At 42.9% G+C, this 26,428-nt stretch overlaps 1 protein-coding gene across 3 annotated transcripts in view; it reads right to left on the bottom strand.

The window, feature by feature from the left end:
- Positions 1-26,094, bottom strand: part of SYNE1 (spectrin repeat containing nuclear envelope protein 1) — a 492,410-nt gene extending 466,316 nt beyond the window's left edge. For 2 of the 3 annotated variants that reach the window (XM_050949357.1, XM_050949360.1), the window contains exons 1-2: positions 25,698-26,094; positions 15,180-15,468 (exon numbers count right to left, since the gene is read on the bottom strand). In XM_050949357.1, the coding sequence (XP_050805314.1) occupies positions 15,180-15,246 (67 nt within the window). In that variant the 5' untranslated portion in view covers positions 15,247-15,468; positions 25,698-26,094. The remainder of the gene's footprint in view (positions 1-15,179; positions 15,469-25,697) is intronic. The other variant, XM_050949369.1, reaches the window with a different exon arrangement.
- Positions 26,095-26,428: the final 334 nt, after the last annotated feature.

Here is a 26,428-nt window from a genome sequence, read left to right as displayed (position 1 = left end):
CTGCTGCGTGATCAAAATGACATGCTCCGGCGTCTGGTGGAGCTTCAGGAACAGCAGCAGGATCACAGAGTGCCGCTGTAGCCAGTGTGTAACCACCCTCACCCTTCACCATGTTTCACATCCTCCTCACCTAGACGTGTAAGAAGGCATGGGGGGAGGCTCCGTGCACCCGCCCACTCCACCCCCATGGATAGCCCAACCAAAAGGCTGTCATTACTTTGAAATTTTTTTAGTGGCCTTTTCCTTCCCTCCTATCCTCCTCCCAAACCACACTCGGGCTACCTTGTCAGTTCTCTCCCTCTTTTTATAATGAATTAATAAAGAATACATGATTTTTAAACGATAGTGACTTTATTTCCTTAAGCAAGCTGTAATCGAAGCAGGAAGGTGGGTTGCTTACAGGGAATGAGTCAATCAAGGGGGGAGGGGTTCATCAAGGGGAAACAAACACAGCAGTCAGACCGTACCCTGGCCCGTGATGAAACTCGTTTTCAAAGCTTCTCTGATATGCACCGCTTCCTGGTGTGATCTTCTAATCGCCCTGGTGTCTGGCTGCACGTAATCAGTGGCCAGGTGATTTGCCTCAGCCTCCCACCCCGCCATAAAGGTCTCCCCCTTACTCTCACAGAGATTGTGGAGCACACAGCAAGCAGCAATAACAAAGGGGACATTGGTTTGGCTGAGGTCTGAGCGAGTCAGCAATGTGCGCCAGCGCGCCTTTAAACGGCCAAATGCACATTCTACCACCATTCTGCACTTGCTCAGCCTGTAGTTGAACAATAACTGACTACTGTCCAGGCTGCCTTTGTATGGCTTCACGAGCCATGGCATCAAGGGGTAGGCTGGGTCACCCAGGATAACTACAGGCATTTCAACATTCCCAACTGTTATTTTCTGGTCTGGGAAGTAATTCCCTTGCTGGAGCCCTTTAAACAGAGTAGTGTTCCTGAAGACGTGAGTGTCATGAACCCTTCACGGCCATCCCACGTGGATGTTGGTGAAACGTCTCTTGTGATCCACCAGTGCTTGCAGCACCATTGAAAAGTACCCCTTGTGGTTTATGTACTGGGTGCCCTGATGCTCCGGTGCCAAGATAGGGATATGGGCTCCATCTATCGCCCCACCACAGCTAGGGAATCCCATTGCAGGAAAGCCATCCACTATGACCTGCACGTTTCCCAGAGTCACAACCTTTCGTAGCAGCAGCTTAATGATTGCTTTGGCTACTTGCATCACAGCAGCCCCCACAGTAGATTTGCCCACTCCAAATTGATTCCCGACTGACCGGTAGCTGTCTGGCGTTGCAAGCTTCCAGAGGGCTATTGCCACTCACTTCTCCACTGTGAGGGCTGCTCTCATCTTGGTATTATGGCGTTTCAGGGCAGGGGGAAGCAAGTCACAAAGTTCCATGAAAGTGCCCTTACGCATGCGAAAGTTTCGCAGCCACTGGGAATCATCCCAAACCTGCAAAAACATGCGGTCCCACCAGTCTGTGCTTGTTTCCCGGGCCCAAAATCAACGTTCAATGGCTACAAACTGTCCCATTACCACCAAGATCTCCAAAGCGCAGGGGCCCGCGGTTTGAGAGAATTCTATGTCCATGTCCTCATCACTCTCATCGCCACGCTGCCGTAGCTGCCTCCTCCTCGCCTGGTTTTGCAGGTCCTGGTTGAGCATAGACTGCACGATAATGCGCGAGGTGTTTACAACATCCATGATTGCTGTCTTGAGCTGACAAGGGTCCATGCTTGCTGTGCTATGGCTTTTGCACAGTTCACCCAGGAAAAAAGGCACCAAACGGTTGTCTGCTGCTTTCACGGAGAGAGGGGTGAGGCTGTACCCAGAACCACCTGCGACAATATTTTTTGCCCCATCAGGCACTGGGATCTCAACCCAGAATTCCAAGGAGCGGGGGAGACTGCGGGAACTATGGGATAGCTATGGGATAGCTATCCACAGTGCAACGCTCCGGAAATCAACACGAGCCTTGGTACATGGACACACACCGCCAAATTAATGTGCTTAGTGTGGCCGCGTGTACTCGACTTCATACAATCTGTTTTAAAAAACCAGTTTCTGTAAAATCGGAATAATTCCGTAGTGTAGACATACCCTAATAACCAACATTGTGCTACTTTCATTCTTAGGAAACTTGAGAACCGTGGACATGGGACCAATTTAAAACACTGTAAAACAACTCGTTGTTAAGGTTACACCCTCACAGCTACGTTCATAGTTGACACTTTTCTGTTCACACTTACAAGTTTCAAAATATCAGCTCCTTCGATTTTGTCAACAAAAATGACTGACAGTCTTATGACAATGTTTAATGCCTTAAATAGCATATATATTCTGAGACTTAAGAATGTGTTAGTTCTTGTCCACAAACATAGTGTACTGGACATACCTTTCAAAGTAATTGTGTAAGATAAATGGTCACTCTGCATTTTCATTTTTCCATAGGAGAACAGCGGTCACTTACAAACCACTTCCCCAAGAATGAACCAAAACAATGACATTGTGGCATGGTGGAATTTTAATCATTTTCTGCCATGGAAAATGTAACAAATTTTATAATCTGAAGAAGTAGATTCTCAGATAATTTTTTAAAATCCATTACTCGATGGAGAAGTATATTTTTTCTTACATTACACTTTCTGTAGTCCCTCTAAAAGCAGCAAAGAACCCTGTGGCACCTTATAGACTAACAGACGTTTTGGAGCACGAGCTTTCGTGGCTGAATACCCACTTCGTCAGATGCATGCCATGTAGTCCCTCTAGTGCTTTGTACTCTACAGCCAGCCAGAAGGAAGAGCACAAGTTAACTAGCCAACCCTTGTTTGAGAACTGTGCTAACATTATCAGTAAGTGTGGGGAAGAAGCAAAGAAGAAAACTAAATAGGAACTTCTTGGTCTGTGCACAGCAATTAATTCTGGGATGAAAAGAAATAGGAAAGGACAAATGAAAGGGCAAAATCAGTAGGAAAATAAATTGTATTTTTAAAACCTGCTCAGAAGGTTTTGCAAACAAAGGAAATGTTTACAATAAAAACCACTGAATTAATAAACAAAACATCAGTAAGTACATTCTCCACTCTACAGTCCTCCTTTAACTGCACTGCACTGAAATGAATGCTTCATCCCTCATAGTGCCCTCACACACAACTTCTCCTGAGGAGAGCATACAAATGAACCCAAAGAAGCATATAAAGTGATATACTGTGGATCAAGGACAGTATATGGTCCTTTATACTGAACTATTTTTGTTGATCCATATTGCAAAACATCACACAGAACAACCAGTGCATGTTTCTGTTATTTTTAAGACTAATTCATGCCTCTTTTTCTTGATATCCTTTCCCATAAGTTTCTGTAGCTCCTATAGATGAGTCAGGAAAATGCTATGTCAGTGTTTTAGCAAAATACTAGATTACCTCAGCATATCTTTATTGGATCACCTGCACTGGAAGGGACCTCTGATGGGTCTCTTACTCCATACCCTTGCACTACCACAGGACTTTATTTCAGTATATTCAGTCTCCACTAAAAGACGGTGTCTAGTCAAGCCTTAAATACATCCAGCAATGACAATTTCACAACAGGCTTTGGCAGCTCCCCTTGTGCAGTTTTAACTAATATTTAACCTGGATCTCCCTGGCTGCAGCTTAAACCTTTCACTTCTTATCCTGTCCATTAAAAAAATGAAAACAACTGGCCTCTTTTCTCCTCTTCCTTTTAGTCCTAAACAGTTATCGAGTTTCCTCAGTCTCTTTTTCGCTGCATTGAACATGCCCAGCTCTCTTATCTTTTCCTCACACATCTTAGTTTCCAAACATTTTCTCTTGAGTATTTCACACCTGTATCTCTCTCACATTGTAACAAATCAATTTCCTTGCTTAGCAACATATCAGCTGTCAACATTCCTATTTAGACTTGCAAATCATCATTCAAACTAGCTTCTTACTTCATTAGTACAAATCTTTTAATTCTTCCTGGTCCTTCTATGTGAGAGATACTGTAGGGGAATGCTATCAATTACATTTCCTTTAACTCAGTTCCAGTGGGTAATGAGTTAACTTGGCTCGAAGACTCATTCACTTAAGGAGGAAAAACAAGTTAACACAATAACTGCTGTATTTCAGAAACAATCCCTGGGACCCAACTGGGAAATTTCAGGGAAGGAGGGTCCACAAAGAGAAGGCACCAGAAGGAGAATTTGGAAACAGCAAGTATCAGGGGTTGGGAGGAAATGCAGCCATGCAAGGAGCATGGGTGGGAAGCAAATGTGATTAGGGACTAAGCCCTGTGAAGCAGGGACCATCTTTTTGTTATGTGTTTCTACAGCACCTAGCACAGTGTCTATGACTAGAGCTGCGAGGTGCTACAGTAATACATTTAATACATAACAATAATAAAGATTCAATTAGGCAAGATGCTCAGCACTCTGCCCCCTATTCAGCAAAGCACTTAAGCACATGCTTAACTTCAAGACTTAGTTCCATTGCCTTCAAAAAGAGAAAACAGCAAAAGCAGGAAGATTTTTGGAGGCAAAGTGGGCAGCAGTATGAGGAGACAACTCTAGTAGCTGATCTATTACTGATGCTACCCCTTTATGGGAAAGGACGAAGAAAATTTCGAAAGAAAGAGAAAGAAGAGCTAGAAATGAGGGGGAGAGGCGGAGAAGGAAGAGGCATATACAGAGGAAGAATACACTGTCTTTGTTAGCATTAGCAGAAGGAAATCACTACCACTTACAAAAACAGAATCTATCCAGGCTTATGTAATCTGAGATAGCATCATTATTGGGCTTTTAGCCAATTGGTTCCTGAGCCTCTGAAATCAGTCACGGCTACTGTGCATGTTACAGTAGTTCAGGGGTCGGCAACCTATGGCATGCATGACAAAGGTAGCACATGCGCTGATTTTTGATGGTACACGGTGGTGGGCTGAGTGGCTCAGCCCACCGCTGCTCTGCCGTTTCGTCGCCAGCTCCTGCCAGCTGCGGTCCCACCACCAATCCCACTCAGCGCCCGCTGCCGACATGGGTGAAGGAACCTCAGGCTGACAGCGGGCTGAGACCCCGGCTGGCAGGAGCCAGTGGCCGAAACCCCAGAGTGGCGGTGGGCTGAGCATGGAGCCTGCTCAGCTCACTGTCTCCTGGGTGCTGCTGGAAGATGGGGTACTGAGCTCTGGGGTTTCGGCCACTGGCTCCTGCCAGCCAGGGTCTCAGCCTGCCACTGTTCTGAGGTTCCCACTTCTGGCCCCTTGCCAGCCAGAGTCCTGCCGCTGGCCTCACTCAGTGCCTGCTACTGGCCTGGGTGGAGGAACCCCAGGCTGGCAGCAGGCTGAGACCCTGTCTGGCAGAAGCCAGCGGCCAAAACCCCAGAGCAGCGGCGGGCTGAGCATGGAGCCCGCTCAGCTCACTGTCGCCATATGTCTCCTGGGTGCTCCTGGCAGATTCGGTACTGCAGTGCTACACAGCAGCATCCCCTTGCCTTGCCTTGCCTTGCCTTGCCTTGCGGACGGCAGATGGTGCAATACAACTGCAAACCATCATCGTCGTCCCGTGGGTGCTCCTGCCCGACCTCGGTGAGGTCAGTCGGGGGCACCTGGACAAAAATGAGAACGATTCCAGGTCATTCTCTTCTTTAAGTTTTGTCTAATGGAGATTCAGTCCTGCCTGGAATATCATGCCAGCTGGAGGCTTCTGCCTCAAGCTGCTCTCCCAGTCGGCAGCACCGCACAGTCGCACCTACCCCAGCCTACCCCTTGCTCCCATGGCTCATGAAGCCCGGACAGTAGAAAGGAGCAGTTCAATTATAGACTGAGCAAGTGCATAATGGTGGTAGAATGTGCCTTTGGACGTTTAAAAGCTCTCTGGTGCAGTTTACTGACTGGGTTAGACCTCAGGGAAACCAATATTCCCATCATTATTACTGTTTGCTTTGTGCTCCACAATATCTGTGAGAGGAAGGGGGAGACATTTATGGCGGGATGGGAGGTTGAAGCAAATCACCTGGCCACTGATCACGTGCAGAAAGACATCAGGGAGGTTAGAAGAGCACAGCAGGGCGCACTGTGCATCAGAGAAGCTTTGAAAACCAGTTTCATGACTGGCCAGGCTATGGTGTGAAAGCTCTGTTTGTTTTTCCTTGATGAAAAAAAAAAACCCGCCCCATTGGTTCACTCTGCTTCCCTGTAAGCCAACTGCCCTCCCCTCCCCACTTTTATCTCCGCTTGCAGAGGCAATAAAGTCATTGTTGTTTCAAGTTCATGCATTCGTTATTAATTTGTCACACAAATGGGGGGATAACTGCCAAGGAGGGGTCGGGGAGGAGGGAAGCACAGGGGTGGGGTAGTTGTAGGGGCACCCCCTAGAATGGCATGCAGCTCATCATAGAAGCAGCATGTCTGGGGCTCTGACCCAGATCAGCCGTTTGCCCCTCTGCTTCTTTGGTAGGCTTGCCTGAGCTCCGTAAGTTTCACATGACACTGCTTCGGGTCCCTGTTATAACCTCTGTCCTTCATGGAGATTTTTTCAAATATTCCAGCATTTCGCCTTTTGGAACGGAGTTCAGATAGCACAGATTCATCTCCCCATACAGTGATCAGATGCAGTACCTCCCATTTGGTCCATACTGGAGCTCTTTTGCGATTCTGGGACTCCATGGTCACCTGTGCAGATGAGCTCTGCATGGTCACCTGTGCTGATCAGCTCGCCACGCTAGGCAAACAGGAAATTAATTTCAAAAGTTCCCGGAGATTTTCCTGTCTACCTTGCCAGTACATCTGAGTTGAGAGTGCTGCCCCGAGCGGTCACAATGGAGCACTCTGGGATAGCTCCCGGAGGCCAATACCATCAAATTGCTTCCACACTACCCCAAATTTGACCCAGCAGGGTAAATTTCAGTGCTAATCCCCTCGTCGGGGAGGAGTATAGAAATCGATTTAAGAGCCCTTTAAGTTGACAAAAATGGCTTCGTCGTGTGGACGGGTGCAGGGTTAAATCGATCTAACGCTGCTAAATTCGACCAAAACTTGTAGTGTAGACCAGGGCTAAGAATGACAAGGTCAAGGAAAACTGACCCAGTGTCATTTGTGTAATAGGACTGCATAGGAGTTACCTAACTACTGTCACAAGCATGACCACATAGCTTTAACTGTACAAGCATATCACTAGAGGAAAGAACAAAATTACACCCATGCCAGTCTTAAGAGTACAAAGACATAAGGCACTAGAATCTGCACCTCCCAGCTTTATCTTTGGAGGGTTATATTTTGATTTTTACAGCAATTACAAGGGCTCTAAAATATCTTGAATCTCTTAATAGCTATAATTCCTATGGAGAGGAATACATGCATTCTTGCATTCCTGGTGAAACTCACACTTATTCTGGGCAAAATAGTTTGGCCCTTACATGATTAACATTTACTCCCATGAGTAATCACAATGACATCAACGGAACTAATGTCATGAGTATTATTCATCTTGGTACAGCATCCAGGAAAACAGGGTCCCAATCCTAATCACAGAATCTTAGAAACATAGGGCTGGAAGGGACCTCAAGAACTCATCTAGTCCAGCACCCCAGCACTCAGGCACAACCAAATAAATCTAGACCATTCCTGTCCAACCTGTACTTAAAAATGGCCAATGATGGGGATTCCACAACTTCCCTTGGAAGCCTATTCCAGAACTTAACAACCTTTATAGTTAAAAAGTTTTTTCTAATGTGTAGCCTAAATCTCCCTTGCTGCAGATTAAGCCCATTACTTCTTAACTTCCGTGGACATGGAGAACAACAGATCACATCCTCTTTGTAACAGTAATTAACATATTTGAAGACTGTTATCAGGTCCCTTCTCAGTCTTCTTTTCTCAAGACTAAACCTGACAAGTTTTATAACCTTTCATCATAAGTCACGTTTTCTAAACCTATCATCATTTTTGTTGCTCTCCTCTGGACTCTCTCAAATTTGTCCACATCTCTCTGAGGGTAAGTCTTCACTACCCGCTGTATCGGCGGGTAGCAATCAATTGCTCGGGGATCAATATATCGCGTCTCATCTAGACGCGATATATCGATCCCTGAATGCACTTATATCGATTCCGTAACTCCACCAACCCGAACGGAGTTGCGGAATCGACAGGGGGAGCCGCGGACATCGATCCCGCACCGTGAGGACGGTGAGTAATTCGATCTTAGATACTTCGACTTCAGCTACGTTATTCACGTAGCTGAAGTTGCGTATCTAAGATCGATTTTCCCCCATAGTGTAGACCAGCCCTTAAAGTGTGGCACTCAGAACTGGACATAGTACTCCAGCTGAGGCCTCACCAGTGTTGAGTAGAGTGAGACAATTATCTTCTGTGTCTTAGATATGACACCCCAGAATGATATTCATCTTTTTCACAACTGCATCACATTGTTAGCACATATTCAATTTGTGATCACTATCGCCACCAGATTTTTTCCAACAGTACTACTACCTAGCCCCTTATTCCCTATTTTGTAGTTATACGTTGGATTTTTCCTTCCTAAGTGTAGTACTTTGCACCTGGCAGATTCACCTTACTGCCTTCAGACCAGTTCTCCAATTTGTGAAGGTCCTTTTGCATTCTAATCCTTTCCTCCAAAGTGCTGGTAACCTCTCCCAACTTGGTGTTATCCACAAATTTTATAAGCTTACTCTCCACGCCACTATCCAAGTCATTAATAAAGATGTTGAACAGACTGAACCAAAGACAGATTCCCATTACATATGTCCTCCCAGTTTGATAGAAAAACACCGATAGCTAGTTTGTAATATAAATAGTAAAATACATAAGTAAATATTAATAATATAAATTACAGTTGGAGTTACAGAATCTTGCTCTTTATTAGCACAAGGTGACTCACACAAGGTCACCGCACAAGGGTATGCACAATAAGGAATGACGGCAGTAATTTGTGGGATTTAGCAACTGGCTTACATAAGGTTCAATGAAGAACCATATCTCCTTCTCAAGCAGCTTGGCACATATGGTGGCTGCACACGATTCTTCATTCTTTAAGATGCTGTAGCCTGCTACTCTTCTTTGAGTGCTGATCCAGAGGGGTACGAAGCCACACCATCACTTCTCTCCTTCCCTCAGAGTTGGGCTGAACAAACAGTACCTATGCTGTCCTGAGTGCAGGGACTGGAATCGTGCTCCTTTGCAGGCTACAGAAAGTGGAACAGATTCCTTACATACTCCCAGCCCCAATGCAGGTTTTCCAGACCTTTTCCCAATCTGGCCAGGTGAAGTGCTAGCATTGACTAAACAGACTGAAAGTTTTACATTCTGCATCTGCCATAATTACTCTACCAAGCTGAAATAACCGATGATTTAAAACAAAGAAAGCTTAGTTTCCTGGGGTGATCATTAGTAATTCGATCCACATACAATATCTATTTAGGATTTCAAAACTTAAATGTAAGGATCCCTACTAGTAAATATTTTTTCCCAGAACATCTACAGGCAGGTGGCCAAGTGAACCTGAAAAACTCACTACACAGTGGCAAAGAACACAGATGGATTTCCATCACCATTCTGTCCCATCACCCATTCCCAGTCATTCCCAGAGGCCCTTCCAAAGGCTCAGGATCAACAACTTGCAGCACAGTTCAGCCATGCCAAGGAAAAGCACCATCCTACCCCAACATCAGGGCAGAAACAGAAGACATATAGCCAGTGCAGCAGGCAGAGTGGTGGCTCTACACTAGTCCAGGATTCCCCTACTCAAGGCTGTTACTATTAGGTGCTGAGCACCCTCAACTCTACTTTCAGTGGGGAAAAAGTGCTCAACACCTGGCAGGAACAGGACCTGGGATTCAGTGCAATTACGCCAGGCACATAGCTCTGCAATTCTCTACATTCCTGTCTGACCTCACATGGCTGTATTTAAATTAAGACGACAGAGATAGGATAGTTGTACTTTGTAAGGGCTAACGGGAGTATGCACAGCAGATTATCCACTCATCCATAATGCAGCACCACAATCTATAAAAGGCTTATGCTCAAACTACTATCAATCTCGCCAAAGGTAAAAGATTTATTTAGCTACTGCAGCAGAAGTGTAATCCTAACAATATCAGGCTTTTCATTTGAAAAGCAAGGTAGCTAGAAAATGATTTTTAAAAGCTATTCTGATGACTAAAAATTCATAAGCAACTCCATGTCTGGTTTCAGTCTACTTCATTTTAATGTTAATTAGTTATGTTTTTGTCTGATGCCTTTCAGGAATCTAAAGAGCAAAATTATTATAGCAATTTTTGTAACAAGTGTAGCAGATTTTTAATACATAAAAAATATAATCTAAAAATCATGCAGTGCCACAAATGAACATGTACCTGAAGACTAAATGCTTCACAAATGGCTATGAGGCACCAATTTTTTAGGAGGATAAGATGCAACAACTTGACCATTAAGACACAATATCTCCACAAGGATTACACACAGCTACTAATTAAGTATCACTTGCAGCAGCATCCTTGCTCATAACTTCTGCAGAACAAGAAAGAAATATAGCAGACATGATAAGAACATAAGAAAGGCAATACGGGGTCAGACCAAGGGTCATTCTAGCCCAATATCCTGACTTCCAACAGTGGCTAGTGCCAGATGCTTCAGAGGGAATGAAAAGAACAGGACAATTATAGAGTGATCCATTCCATGTCATCCATCCCCTGCTTCTGACAGTCAGAGGCTTAGGGACACCAAGGGCATGAGCTTGCTTTCCTGATCATTCTTGGTTAACAGCCACTGATGAATCTATCCTCCATGAACTTATCTAATTCTTTTCTGAACCAGGTATAATTCTGGCCTTCACAACATCCCATGGCAACAATTTCCACAGGTTAACTGTGTGCTGTGTGAAGGAGTACGTCTTTATGTTTGCTTGAAACCTGCTACTTATTCATTTCATTGGGTGACCCTTGATTCTTGTGTTACATGACAGGTCAAATAACACTTCTTTAATCACTTTCTTCATGCCATTCCTGATTTTATAGAGCTCTATCATATTCCCCCTTAATCATCACTTTTCTAAGATGAACAGTCCCAGTCTTTTTAATTTCTCCTCACATGGGAGCTGTTCCACACCCCTCATCATTTTATTGCCCTTTGTGATACTTTTTCCAATTCTAATATATCTTTTTTGAGATGGTGTGACCAGAACTGCACACAGAATTCAAGATGCGGGTGTACCACAGACTTGTATAATGGCACTATGATATTTCCTGTCGTTTGTCTATCGCTTTCCTAACAGGTCCTAACATTCTGGTAGCTTTTTTGACTGCCACTGCACATTGAGCAGATGTTTTCAGAGAACAATCCATGGTGACTCCAAGATCTCTTTCCTGAGTGATGACAGCTAATTTAGACTCCATCATTTTGTATGTATATTTGAGATTTTTCCCAATGAACATTACTTTGCACTTATCGACACTGAATTTCATCCGTTTTGTTGCCCAGTAACCCAATTTACTGACATCTCTTTCTAAAGTAACCCAATTTACTGACATCTCTCTGTAACTCTTCACAGTCAGCTTTGGATTAACTATCCTGAGTAATTTTGTATCACCTGCAAACTTTCCCACTTCACAGTTTACCCCTTTTCCCAGATCATTTATGAATATGTTGAACAGGTCCCAGAACAGATGCCTGGGGAACTTTGCTATGTCCCCTTCTTCAGTGTGAAAACTGACCTGTAGCGGGGTGGTCACTCACTCCTGCCCTGAGGGCTTAGAACAGCCTAGCAGAGGGCTGTGGCTGGGGCAAGAAGCTCCCAGGCTGATTGCGGAAGTAGGCACAGCTGGGAGCCATGCCCCAAACAGACCACAGCCGGCCTCTATAATCAGGCTTTGAGCCAGGAGCACAGACATTCTCTCTCTGCCTTCAGAGAGAGGGTAGCCTGGCAGCTGGGAAGCTTAGCGTGCTTAGAGTGAGACAGGGCTGGGGAGCTCCAGGCTGGCAACTCCCCAGATTGCAGGGCCTTGTCCAAGGCCTCACAGAGGCACTGGGTTGCAGAGAGAGGCAGCAGGTCCAGACCTAACCTTACCTATGATGAGTGGCTGACACTGCAGTCTGCTCCAGGGAGCGGGGGTGAGTAGGTGACTGGCAGTAGTCTATGACTGAGGTGAGGTAGGGATGGGGGGCGTTCCCCTGGGTGGGGAGACCCTGAGACTGTGGGGGTATTGCCAGGGGGCTGCATCCCAAACACAAGGGGCACTGGGTTCTGGGAGGGTATTGCCAGGGGGCCAGCAGCAGCGGGACACCGGCCTGCAGAGGGTGCTCCAGAAGCTGGAAGAGAAATTCCCTGGACAACCAGCAGGAGGTGCTGCAGGGGTGAGTCACGCATTGCTACATGAACATTTATTCCTACCCTTTGTTTATTTTAAACAGTTACTGATCCATGAGAGGACGTTCCTTCTTATCCCATTACTGCTTACTTTGCTTAAGAGCTTTGGTGTGGAAACTTGTCAAAGGCTTTCCTGATAGTCAAAGTACACTATGTCCACTCAATCACTGTTGTTCGCATGTTTGCTGACACCTTCCAAGACTTCTAACAGATTACTGAAGCATGATTACCCTTTACAAAACCTATGTTGATTCTTCCCCAAACATATCTGTGCCTGAGATTTCTCTTGTTTACTACAGTTTCAATCAATTTGCCTCGTACTGAAGTTGGGCTTATAGGACCGTAGTAACCAGGGTCACCTCTGGAGCCTTTTTTTTAAAAATTGGTGTTACATTAGCTATCCTCCAGTCATCTGGTACAGAGGCTGATTAATGCAATCGGTTACATACCTCAGTTAGTAGTTCTGCAATTTCATATTTAAGTTCCTCCAGAACTCGTGGGTGAATACCATCTGGTCCAAGTGACTTATTACTGTTTAATTCATCAATTTGTTCCCAAACTTACTGTATTGACACCTTAATATGAGACCGTTCCTAATATTCGTCACCTAAAATAGAATAGCTCAGGTATGGGAATCTCCCTCACATCCTCTGCAGTGAAGACAAATGCAAAGAATTCAACAGCCTTGTCTTCCTTGAGTGCTCCTTAGCACCTCAATTGTCCAGTGGTCCCACTGATTGATTGGCAGGTTTCCTGCTTTTGATGTACTTAAAAGAAATGTTTCTATTAGTCTATTTATTTTATCAATAAGATTTTCTCCTGCATAGAGATACAATAAATCTACCCAATTGTCTCTAGAGACGATATGCCGCCTCCATTTACGAATTAACATATTGGGGATTTGTATATTAAATTTCGTAAGGACTAACCCTCTATCTCTCCCTCTAGAATAAAACAATCCATTGGTAGTACACTGCGGTAAATGTAAAATCTCCTTCACTATCTTTCTAACTAAAACATCCAAGTCGTCTAAAAGGTTAAAAGAAGGCCCCATTAAAGGCAAATTATAAAATAACCTCAGTAAAATATACGTCTGCAGGTTTATTTAATATGTGTTTTTTAGAGGGACTGGCCCTGCATGTGGAACAAGAAGCATTTCAGAGATTGCTACAATGGAGATCCTGGACTTTAGTCTCTTACCTAGAAGCCTAAATTTGGCCTCCGGGATGTCTCTTACCTTTCCCTGTGTCATTGGTCCTTACCTATATCATGACCACCAGCTCCTCCCCAGCACTGCACATAAGCCTTTCTAGATGTCTTGAGCAATTCGCAATCTTCACACTCAGCAGGCAATTCACTATGCAGTTCTCACAATCATCACAAACCCACCTCTCTATTTCTAATGATCAAGTCCAGCAATACTACCTGTTTCTTCCTAATACCTGGAGCTGCCTCCCCTGGAGAGGTATCCTCGGTACAAGGGGATATCATGACATCATCTGGAATGATGTTCCACATTGCAGAAGCCCTGCACTATATTGCACTAACCACTACACAGCTCCACAATCCCTCCACTTGTTAAACCTTCAAACAACATCTTTATTGCTTTTTCCCATGCCCCTCACTCTTGGGGAAAAGTTGTCTGTAAACACCCACAACACAACCTGATTGTCCAGTTTTTTGAGAAGGGAACTAAGGTTAAACATGCCACCATGACTGTATACACAGAAATGGGAGGAAAAGAACAGGAGAACAAAGGAAGCTTCAAGATGTAGAAAGTATAGACAATTCTGTGCACTGAACTCTTGAAGGCCATGGAAGCTTTGTGTGTTGAGGAACTGCAAAATTAGGTTTTGATCCTGAAATACTGAAGTTAATGGGAGTTTTTACACTGAGTTGAATGGTAGCAGGATTGAACCATTAGTCCCTAAATGTCACCCTACTGCTGATAACAAAAGTGCTACTAAGAAAGTGTTTACAGAGGGCTAGTGAATACTTTAAAATGCAGGCATTTTAAATATATATATATATTAGATGGTACTTCTTTACTTCTAAGTTTATAAACTTTAAAAAGTTTTAATGGACATTATCCTCTCAGTTAGCCATGTTTGTTTGTGATAAAGAGAACTTAGAACTTAATAAGTTGCTTTATCTTTTGACCACTGACTGCAACAATAATCAGAAGTCCCATGATTCATAAGGATATCAACTCGGACAACAACAACACTTAGCCTCTATACTGCAAGTTCTTCAGGGCAGAGACAGTCTATTACTGTGTGTCTGTAACAATAGCCAGCACAATGAGGCCCTAATCTTGTTTGGGGCCTCTAGGCCTTATTGTAATAGCAAATAATTTTTAAACTATTATATTAATTGAGGACTTTTCATCTATAGTGCTCAAAACAGAGAAGGAAAGTAAGTGTCTTTATCACCATTTTACATATGAGGAAACTGAGGTATAGACAGGTGACTGACTTTGCCCAAGGTCACAGAGCTAGTCAAGGGCAAAACCAGGAATAGAACCCTGATGTCCATACTGCCAATCTACTGCCCTATCCAATAACCATGCTACATAATGACATATGCTTTTAAACATCATTAATAATGTAATACAAGAGGAAACACAACCAGAAATCTGCAAACACATCATAAGCAAACATTTTCCTATAGATTAGTTTAGAACAGCAGGTTTTTGAAATGTATAAATTTTAAAATGCTTTTCTGGCTTTAAAGAGTATTGTATTTGTCATCTATATGAACAGATGACAGATATAGCCATTCGGAATCAGTCACTTACCTTGAAGCCTTTGCATAACATCAGCAATATCCCTGGGAGATCTCCCTACTAGCCTGGAGGAGGCCATGGTCTCTTTGCAGCAAGAAAGTTTTCAGTGACAATCTCCAAACCAAGCCGCAGACATCAACAGGATGGAGAGTTTGGACTACTTCCTTTTATAAAGCATCCCTTAGCTTGAGTACAGCATGCCTACGATGAGTCACAGCAGCCTTTCCCCCAATGAAAGCACAGTACTCGCTTGCAATGATTGTGCTACAGCACTGTCCTTCCTTTATGAGACCTCAGAAGTCTGAAAAAAGAGAGATGTGGGCTTTAGAGAAACCTACACCAGTTCCTGTAAAACTAAGAACCATCATCTTATTAGCTATTCTAATGCATAAAGAGTGGCATGTGTGGCATAGATTGTATCACTCAAGCCAGAGACACAATTACTGCTGAAAGCTTGGTTGGCAATCACTAATTCAACTGAAAGTACAAAAACAAATGATTAAAGTCAATTGAAAACATGCCAGATATTGATACTTTTTATGACAGGATTGAGTGTGCTGTTTCAGAAGGCTATGGTACATCAAATATTAAAATAATATTGCATCTAAAGGAAGAAATATAAAGTCCCTGGTAAAACTGAAACAGTTTAAAACTATCACTATATTTCGTTGCATTAAAAAACAGGTAATAACTTCTTGATCAGGATAAAATGTTAATCCCTAGTTCTACTAGGTTACTGTCCATAATCTGAAATGTCTTTCTTTGCCTATTATAATTTTTTAATCACAGTAGTAATGTACAGTAAAGTTGCTTTTTTGGTCAGTTGGCATAAAATTTGAAGTGTAATTAACATTACAGGTCCTTAATTCACCCCTGTTACTCAAGTTTTATGCTAGCGTAACCCTACTGAAATCAATGGAGCTACATTACTGTAAAACCGCCCTGTTACAGCAACACCTTGGGCCTCCAAAATGCTCCTGTAAAACAATATCTGAACAGCAAGAAAAAAATTGGACTTCCAGGGTGGTTAGTTCCTCAGTGGAAGAGAAATAAGTAGATACAGACCTAGAACATTCTTTCCTACCTTGTTTTATTCATAGTGCATACACAGGGCCAGCATCCCCTCGTCCACCCTGGACACAGTTGAACTGCACTTGACACAAGGTGGGAAAAGTAGCTGGAGCCAAAATGCCCATTGCCCTAACAGGGAGCAGTCACTAGACTGTTCTACATTAGGCAGTCTAGAATGGTCTGGTAGGGTCTGCACCACCATCTGAGGACTGTAAAAGCACATCATACTCCAACTCCATCCTCATCCTCCTCATATCCCCTTCTGCCCTTGAAATACTCCCTACACCCTTATATCCAGGGAATCCCTGTCTGCCATTTTAGGCAGTTCTTGGTGCTCTTTCCACTGTCAGAGCAGTACAAAGTGCACAGAGCAGGGAGTCAGGATCCAGCCCATTGTTCCTATTCACAGTGCTGCGCTCAAAATCTCATCCCAAAGTGTGTGTGATTCTGCAGGCCTAATTCTCCTCTTAATCCTAACAGTTTTACATCAGTGTGGCTCCACTAACTTCAGTGGCATTGTTTCGATTGCACCTGTTTCAGTGAAAGGATAATCAGGCTCTGCAGCACTATCTGTATGTTATATCTGTGCCAACCCTAAGGCAGTGTGAAACATGGGTTCAGCAGGAACAGGTTTGCTAACATTTTGAACAGTAATGTAGACAAGGTGCAGGCATTTTAAATTGCATGCAGCTGGAGGACCTCCTGTGCAGGGCTAGCTGACACAGTATTAAAAACACCTCCCTACTGTCTACGTTCCAGCTAAAAACTTAAGTAGTACCCTGACGGCTGCACCTGTACCACATGTATTATTCTCTCTTATAGCAAATAGTCAAATGCTGGTGTTAAGTGGATGGTTCTGGCCAGAGAGAAGCATGGCCAGAGCAATTCTGGGATGCATCAATTCAGGTCACACACTGTGGCAGAGCCCCCTCTGGTGCTCCTGACAAAAATTAAAGCTACTCTTCCGTAACAACATCTACAAGGTAGATTGGCAATGGAAACAGTGCTTGCCCTCCCCCAAAAAGTTAAATCCCCTTTGAAGTACAGTGGACTGTGCTGGTGAAAATAGTTGCAATTTGCAGCTCTCTCCTCCAGTTGCAGTGAACCTAGTCCACCAAGCTGAGTCAAGGGTGCACAGAACTATTCCGCCCTCTTAACGATTAAATTTGAGTATCTATATGCACAGTTGATCAGCTTATTCAGTGAGTGGTCCAAAGATAGCCACATCAATTGAATATACTGTATTTTTAATTTTCAAAGAACCAGTTTTGTTGTCAAATAGTTCTTTTTTCCTATTGATACAATAAAAATATTTTCTTAAAATGCTTGTATGAACTGGATGATCATTATTAACCCACTCAAAACATGTGGCCCTAGATCCTCAGCTAGTATAAATCAGTGAAGTGCCACTGAAGTTAATGCGTTGTTTAGACCAGCTGAGGAAGACACTCACTCCTTAGTAAATTTCAATTACAATGTAAAAATCTAGAAAATGCTGCAGTGCATGTATATTTAGATTTCCCTTACACGTACTGTTTTCTCTGCATAAAATTTACAGGTTGAACCAGTTCACCTTTATAAATGGGATTGCGGTAATTAATAAATTATCTTCCTGAGATTAAAGAATGAGTGCTGTGTAGTGAGAATCTGTGGCCCTAAATCATAATTCATAATCCTTTGTAAGCAGTGGGAAGCAATTCTAATGTAAAGAGGGGGAACTAAGCTGCAACAGATGGGGAGAGAAAAAGCTATTAGCAGACATGGAAACAACAGCATCACTACAGTCACCTCATCAACCAGAAAGAACCATAGGAACATACAGTAGGCATTACCAACACAGATTAAAGGAATATTCTTTCTAGTCTAGTATCCTGTCTCCAGTAGTGGCCATCACCTGATGCTTCAAAGGAAGATAAAAAATAAAAACCAACGTGCACATAGTCCGTTTTGCAGTGTAATAGGGAGTATATTTTTTCCTCACTCCCACAGGCAATCAGTTTATATCTCAAGATATAAGATTTGTTTGTTGTTCTAACAATTTTTTACTCTTCAGAGTTGCAAATACTATTAAAAATCTCATTACACTAAACATATTTACAGCACTTACAGAAAAACATTTCATTATAAAAAGCTAGCAGGTTTTCCCACTGTGGACCAGCCACATGTATTAAAAACTTGAAGGAATAAATTTTCAAAACATTGCATAGGTTTGTAGCTATTTGGAGTCCTTGTCTTTATCGGCAATTGCATGGCTTAAAACAGCAATGCTTCAGAAAATTTGCTCTAAACACAAGCATTTCTAGAAAACTTAGATTGAAGTACCCAGTAGTCTGCAAGCTGCTCTAGGTTTTAGCATTCTACAGGTGACTAAAGCCTTGTTTTTGTTACATTATTATTCTGTAATATTATTAATTACATTTACTTTTTGACCCAGACATATGGTAGAACCTCACAGTTACAAACACCTCAGAAATGGAGGTTGTTCGTAACTCTGAACAAGACATTATGGTTGATTTTTCAAAAGTTTACAACTGAACATTGACTTAATAATGCAGCTTTGAAACTTTACTATGTAGAAGAAAAATGCTGTTTTTAACTATCCTAATTTAAATGAAACTGGCTCAGAAACCTTGTCAAATCTTTTATTTTACTCTTTCCCTTTATTGTTTTAGTAGTTTATGTTTAACACAGTACTGTACTCTATTTGCTTTGGGGTATTTTTTTGGCTCTGCTGCTGCCTGATTGTGTACTTCCAGTTCCAAATGAGGTTTGTGGTTGACTGATCAGTTTGTAATGCTGGTGTTCATAACTCTGAGGTTCTGTTGTACAGAGACTGGTGCTAGTTTTGTATGTTGACAAAGACACAGCTGAGATTACAACTCAGGAGTTCCTGGCCTGCAGCCCCATGCCAATATCTTAATCTATGCTTCCTCTGGAATAAAGTTTAATAAAGCAGCCAGATATGCTCTTATTTAGCCCAAAGTGTTCACCTACAGCTGTAGCAACCATACTATACGAAGTCCATTTCAAGGAGAAAATTTAAATCTGAAAAGCATTAGGATAACAGTGTTTCAAGCAGGAATACCATTTGGTTTTTAGCCTTGTGCATAAAAGAAAGAAATTGCTATTGGACCACATTTAAATTGCAAATCTGTACTTGTTTGCTAATGCATTGTGCAATACAACAAGCCTGTGTGTGCTGGTGTTCTTCCAAAAACTGCTGGATCTTAAACATACATTACATAAGATCATGGAAAAAACATCAGTTTGGCTCTGGAAAGTGTTTAGATACCGCTGTTCCCAACTCCCATTCCTGTCACTTTGTACTTCCTCTTTTCTACATCACGGATTGCTTTCGGAAAAAAGGTAAAGGAAGATGTAGATGTTGATCTTTCAAAAAGAACACAACATAGAGACATTCAAACAGGACACCAGGTTCTAAGCTATTGTAAATGCCTCCACTCCAAAACTGAAAGAATTAATACTGTAAAATTCTTTTTTTTCCTGAAAAAGCAAGTGAAATACCCTCTTTGGAGCATCAGATGTTTCTTGTTCTGACAGTTATATTTCTGCATGCTTTTACACTTTAAAACATAAAGTTGAGGGCTTATAAATTGACCATATGAGGGGTTTGGGAAAGGGGTCATATTTAACAAAAGCCAACACTTGACATTTTAGAATACGGCATATACATTGTGCAAATGCCCTGTACCTTACTCTGCAGACTGTAAAATGGTCAGTGAGGCTCCATCCTGCAAGCATATAGCGATGTGCTTAACTATAAGTGTGTGAATAGTCCCATTGATTTCAGTGCAACTATTCACTTGTTACAAGTTAAGCACCTGTATAAACATTTGTAGGAAGGAGATCTAAATGTGTATTTGCTTTTTATATTTTCTGTGAAACCAGGCAAAATATAATAACACTTAGGTGCCTACCTTCTCGGATGGGTATGTACTCAGGCAGCTAGCCCCTCCTGCAGCTTGTGCCATGGCTACTCTTTTATTTTTAGCACACTAGCTCGATCAGAGGTAGCATGGGTATGTCTACTCAAGCTGGAAATTTTACCTCCAGCTGGAAGTATAGACTTACTTTTCCGCAACTTTCACTTTTAACTGTTCCATTCAGACAGAAAAACATTAAAATTCTTGATCAGTCCTGAGACTTCCAAGCAAAAAGGGGCAAGTGGCCTATGGTGATAAACACTCCCTTTCCTGTTCAAAAGAAAGAAAATTCATAGTAGGGGTTTTCTTTGACACTAGGTGCCAATGCTAATATAACTCAGCATAACCCCACTGATGTCAATGGGCTGTACCAATTTATGCTAGCAGGGGAGCTGGTCCTAGTGAAGTATCCTTTAATGAGTCAAGCTCCAATTTTAATAAACTAAAACAAATGCCCCATCCTGATGTACATTCATGATTATGAAAACTCTTGAGTACAGTTTATTTAAATTGTAACAGTCTGAAGCACAACTACCATTTATTAAAACAATTAATTTATTAACTGGAAAATGTGCAGAGCTGGTGATGAAAAGGAAAGTATGGATTGCCTGCATTCAAGAGACCGAATGGAAGGGAGAAAAGAGAAGAGGTACTGGGGAAGGTTGTTAACCATTCAACTATGGAATACTGAATAAGAGAAATGGCGCTTTAGACAAAGTGGTGCAGGAATGTGCAGTGGTTGTAGACAGGATAAGTCACAGGATAATTTTCATTGTTAGCTCTTGAAAATGTGCCCCTAAATGTTGTATGTGCATAACCCCAAGTAGAATGGGAGGAACAAGAAAAAGAGAACTTCTGGGGGGAAATGGACACTGTTGTACAAAAAATGAAAAAGTGACTCCAACGATAAATGATGGGAAACGACAGTAAATGCTTCAAAAAGGCAGCATGGCAGCCATGGGTCTGGACATAGTTTCTTCTTCCTTGTTTCTATCTTACAATACACCCATTCATATGATTTGGTAGTCAATACATTCTTCACATTGGATCAGAACAGTAGTAGAAGGTAGCAGACGGTTTATCAGAAGAACATCAAAAACTGTCAGATCATCCCAGGGGAAAGCAGTGCAACTGAGTATAGAATGCTAGTTCTTGACAATGGGTACACAGTGACTATGCGAAGAAAATGGTCCAAAGCAACACAGAAAACCAAGCGCTGGAAGCTTAATGAAGTTAACAAGGAGATTAAAATGAACATGTTGGAGATCTATTTAGAAGACTTAAGAGAAAATATAAATCAATGATGGAAGAATACTGCAAGCAAAATTCCAGAATGTGCAAAGAGTCTGCTTGGTGAAACAAAAGCGAGAGCCTTTTTCCCCCCAATCACATCTGATGGTGGAATGAGTAACTTTGAGAGGTTGTGGAGAAAAACAAACAAGCATTTTTAACTTTGGCGAGCAACGTCCAATAGCAGGATTTTCAGCAGTATAAAAGAGCGAAAAGAGGTGGCAGCCGCCAATGCTAAAGCCATGGAAGGCTTATATGACTGTCCTGAAACAAAGGAGAGTGAAAAGGAAAGATATAGACTAGCAAAGACCTATTGAAGACATTGGTTAAATCAAAATAATTAAACTGAAAGTGCAAATACATTGATCAATGAGAACCAGATTAAGGAACATGGGAGAAATTACTTTGAAATGTTTATGAATGAAGAGACTCCAAGAGAACCGTGCTGCATGATAAAACCAAACCAGGGTCTGCTGGCACCAGTCCTGAAAGAAGCTACAGAACCAACAAGCAACATGGAAAAATAAGAAAGTTCTCAGCCCCAATGGCATAGCAGCAGGAGTATGGAAGTGCCTGGGTCAAATCGGTGTGAATATATTGACACAACTCTTTAATTCCACCCTGAGGACTGAGAAGACAGCAATGCCTGAGAAAAATACTGGTACTAATGTGCTCTAAGAGAAAAAGAGACATACAAGACTGTGTAACTACCTTGGCATCAAACTTATGTTAGGAATCATTAAAAAGGGGATAGAGAATAAGACTGAGAATATATTATTGCCCTTATATAAATCCAGGGTACGCCCACATCTTGGATACTGTGTACAGATGTGGTCTCCTCACCTCAAAAAAGATATTCTAGCACTAGAAAAGCTTCAGAAAAGGGCAACTAAAATGATTAGGGGTTTGGAGAGGGTCCCATATGAGGAAAGATTAAAGAGGCTAGGTCTCTTCAGCTTGGAAAAGAGGAGACTAAGGGGGGATATGATAGAGGTATATAAAATCATGAGTGATGTGGAGAAAGTGGATAAGGAAAAGTTATTTACTTATTCCCATAATACAAGAACTAGAGGTCACGAAATGAAATTAATAGGTAGCAGGTTTAAAACAAATAAAAGGAAGTTCTTCTTCACACAGCGCACAGTCAACTTGTGGAACTCCTTACATGAGGAGGTTGTGAAGGCTGGGACTATAACAATGTTTAAAAGGGAACTGGATAAATTCATGGTGGCTAAGCCCATAAATGGCTATTAGCCAAGAAGGGTAAAGAATGGTGTCCCTAGCCTCTGTTCATCAGAGGATGGAGATGGATGGCAGGAGAGAGATCACTTGATCATTGCCTGTTAGCTTCACTCCCTCTGGGGCACCTGGCATTGGCCCTTGTCAGTAGACAGATACTGGGCTAGATGGACCTTTGGTCTGACCCGGTACGGCCGTTCTTATGTTCTTATGAGCCACACAATGAAGATTTTGGAGAATGTTATTGATAAGAGACTATGAAGGAAAGCAAAAGGTCAGTGACAAACAGTTTGGATGAATTCCAGGCAAATCAACAATGGATGTTATTGCTGCATTAAGATTTCCCTATATTTTTCCATAAGCAAAAGAGAAAAACCTTGCACATAATATTCATTGATCTTCAAACAGCTACTGACCACATTGTGAGAGAAATAATCTGGTTGTGTACAAGAATGAAACAGATACTTGAAGAATATAGTAGTCATCCACAACAAGTACAAAGGTGCTGTTACCACAATTAGAAGGCCAAATGGAGAAGCCCAGCAGTTTCTTGTAAGAGTTGGAGTACATCAAGGCTCAGCACCATGCTCTTTTTTGTTCATGTTGGTGCTTGATTTACAGAAAACATGCAGAAAGAGTGGCATGCGTTCTGCAGAAGATGTAGTGCTCATAGGGGAGAGCAAAGAGGGAGTGGTAGAAGATTTAGAGAGATGGAGGTATCTATTTGAAACAAATGGCATGGAAATCAGTGACACAAAACAAGAGTATATAGTTTATAGATTTGACGATGCATTTCAGAAAGACAATGAGACTAAGTCTGGGGGAGCCAATCACTACCCAGAGGTACAGAAATCCGAGTACCTAGGTTTGATAGGATAACGGTGTACTCAACAATGAACTTTATATGTAGAACAGGAAAGACATGGACTAAATGGAGAGAAGTGAGTGGAGTGATCTGTGATAGGAGAATGCCTATCAAACTGAAAAGCAAGACCTATAAGAGTAATTAGGCCTGCACTTTTGTATGGCTCTGAATGTTGGGCACCAAGGAAGAGCCAGGAGTAGATCCTAAATACAATGGAAATGAAAATGTTAAGATGGACGCTTAGTTACCAGAATGGACCATATTCAGAACAAACAATCTAAGGGAAGTGTGAAAGTGGTACCAATTATATAAATCTGGAGGAATCCAGGCTTAGGTGGTTTGGACATGTGAAAAGATCAGAAGAATATAGGAAATACAGTGAAGGATTGGAAGACCAAAAACTGGATGGATGAATGTTATACAAAAGGATCTCATTAGCTGCGGAGTTTCCAAGGAACTGCTTCAAGACAACCTGGAATGGAGAAGGACTCAAAGAGATGACCCCATATCGACGGAAACAAATGCTAGAAGAAGAGATTTAATTTAAACACAAATCACACATGAGTTTGAGCACTTCAGTGATTAATGTCCATCCAGTTGTATTTCATAACGAATGGTATAAAATGGAATTGCCACTGATTTAGTCAATGTCTGAAGACAACATATTAAAAATTAAGATCACAGATTAAAAGAAATCCAGGAAAGCAGAGACACTCTTTCAAACTTCACATTTGGGCATGATCTGTTTGATTTTTGGACAGTAGTTCCTCTTTTCTTTAATAAAATGTCTTAAAGAATGTTTCAAACATCCACAAAATAATGAACAAGTGGTTGCTGTCAGAAATAGTGAACATCTCCAAAAATTATACTATTGCACTTATAAAACAATGTGCCACGTAATTTACCACTTAAGGTTAGTACCACAATCAAGGTATTTCTATTATTCATAATTAAGCCAAAATAGCACCCAGACAGATGAAAGTAACATTTTAATATAGTTGAGCAACATTTTGTTATAAAGACTTGAAGTGTTAAAACACATCTTAGCCTTTGTGAAAATGATTCTCGGAGATTAACATTGATTATCATCAATACTACAAGAGAAAAATACACCCTTTTGGGGTTTCTTTCAGACAACAGCTTCAGCACTTGCAAGGTTTTGGTAGGCACCCACAAACAACATACAATCTCCCCACAAATCACACAGGAACAGATTATAAGCCCCTTACTGACATTGCTATGCAGTTACTCACAGGAGTAGTCTCAATGACATCAACTGGCTAACTCATGAGTATCTATCTGTTCACACAATCCAGCCCATAACAGCAGACTCTGAGAATAGTTCAAACAAACAGCTCTCTGTAATCACTAGTATCACTAGAGGAGAAATCATCATGTCTCAATGTCAAAATCCTAGAAACAGCCTTGACTGTTAAGGATTCCGGATCTGGTATCCTTCAAAGTTTTTACACACACTCTCTCACTCACACTCACACACACATACACACACACACACGGATTTTTGTTCGAATTTTTGTTGCAATAGTCTTGCCCTTAATGCATCACCATTCTGTACAGCCCAAGCTGGGCAAATACATACAGTTATAACGTGACAAGTCATTTGTTTCTAGGTGAAATATATATTGCTCTGTAGTGAATGTCAGGACTGGATGCTATTGTATCATTCGTGTGTGCAGTTTCCTAGCCTTTGGTGCATATTCTCCCTCCCCCCCATCCCCAACCCCTTGGGTAAGGGCCTGATCTATAAAATCCATTGAAGTCCATGGAAAGTCACTGATTTCACTGGGGTTTGGTTCAGGCCCAAGAACAGTTTCTGTGGTGGGGTGCTCTGCCTGATACGGTTTGATTACAATCCCATACTTCCCAAAATACATGATTATTAACATCAATGCCCAAAAAGCCACTGTCCCTGGGTCCTGCCTCGCACCAGCTAGCCCTGAGACAGAGAGAGCTGCTCCTAACGGAAATGACACTGTAGAAACTGAGCCATCTTCGCGCAGGACGCAGCAACCCAAACTGCGCCCATCCTCGGGAAGGCAAGTCAGCCGGGAGGCGCAGCATAGCTCGGATCGCCGCTTGCTCCCCCGGCCGGCACCGTACCTCTTCCCGCAGCGCTCCGCTCCTCTGCGGCCGCCCTCCCGGCGCCCCGGCCCCTGGGCTCTCCGCGGGATCCTGCCTCCTCTCCGAGTCCCGGGCTGTGTTTGCAGGGCTGACAGGACGCCCCTGGCTGCCTGGTTACCGAGTGCAACAATCACACACACGCGGCTGCACCTAGCAGCGGCCACCTCCTCCCTCCCTCCGCCGCTGCCCTTCTGCAGTCAAACCATGCGGACGGAGCCTCCCTCCTCCCCTCTTCACCGCGGGCTTCGCGCCGTCGTTGCAATAGGGAAGCAGGTGTATGTGTGAGGGGGAGGGCTCTGTGGCCCTTTGGCAATTCCCTTGCACGTACAGGCGCCCCTCCTCCGAAGGCTCTGGTCCCTCCCCGCCGTTACACGCAGTGCATCGCTCGGGGCTGCACTGCGTGTAACAGTGGGAGAGGCTGCGTGTATGTAGGCGATGCAGGATTTCCCTGCTCAGTGAGCCCCCCACACACACACCACCCGCAGCAGCACACACGCGCGCGCGCGCTAGCCCGCCCCCTTGCAGTGTTTCCCAGGCAGCGGCTGTGCTGTCATTTGTCCCTAGCCTTCTCTCTGTCCCCTCCCTCACCGGGGAGGTTTCCCATTAGTAGGAGGAGGAGGGGCTGGCCCTCATAACACGCTTTCCTCCAATCTCCTACTCTCTGCCCCCTGTGATTTGCTTTGCAGAGTCCAAGCACAGCGTCTGGTCCA

The sequence above is a fragment of the Gopherus flavomarginatus genome, chromosome 4, assembly GCF_025201925.1.
Source record: "Gopherus flavomarginatus isolate rGopFla2 chromosome 4, rGopFla2.mat.asm, whole genome shotgun sequence".
Classification (NCBI taxonomy): Eukaryota; Metazoa; Chordata; order Testudines; family Testudinidae; genus Gopherus; species Gopherus flavomarginatus.
Note: the sequence above shows the minus strand (reverse complement) of the source record. Positions and strands in the feature narration are given on the sequence as shown.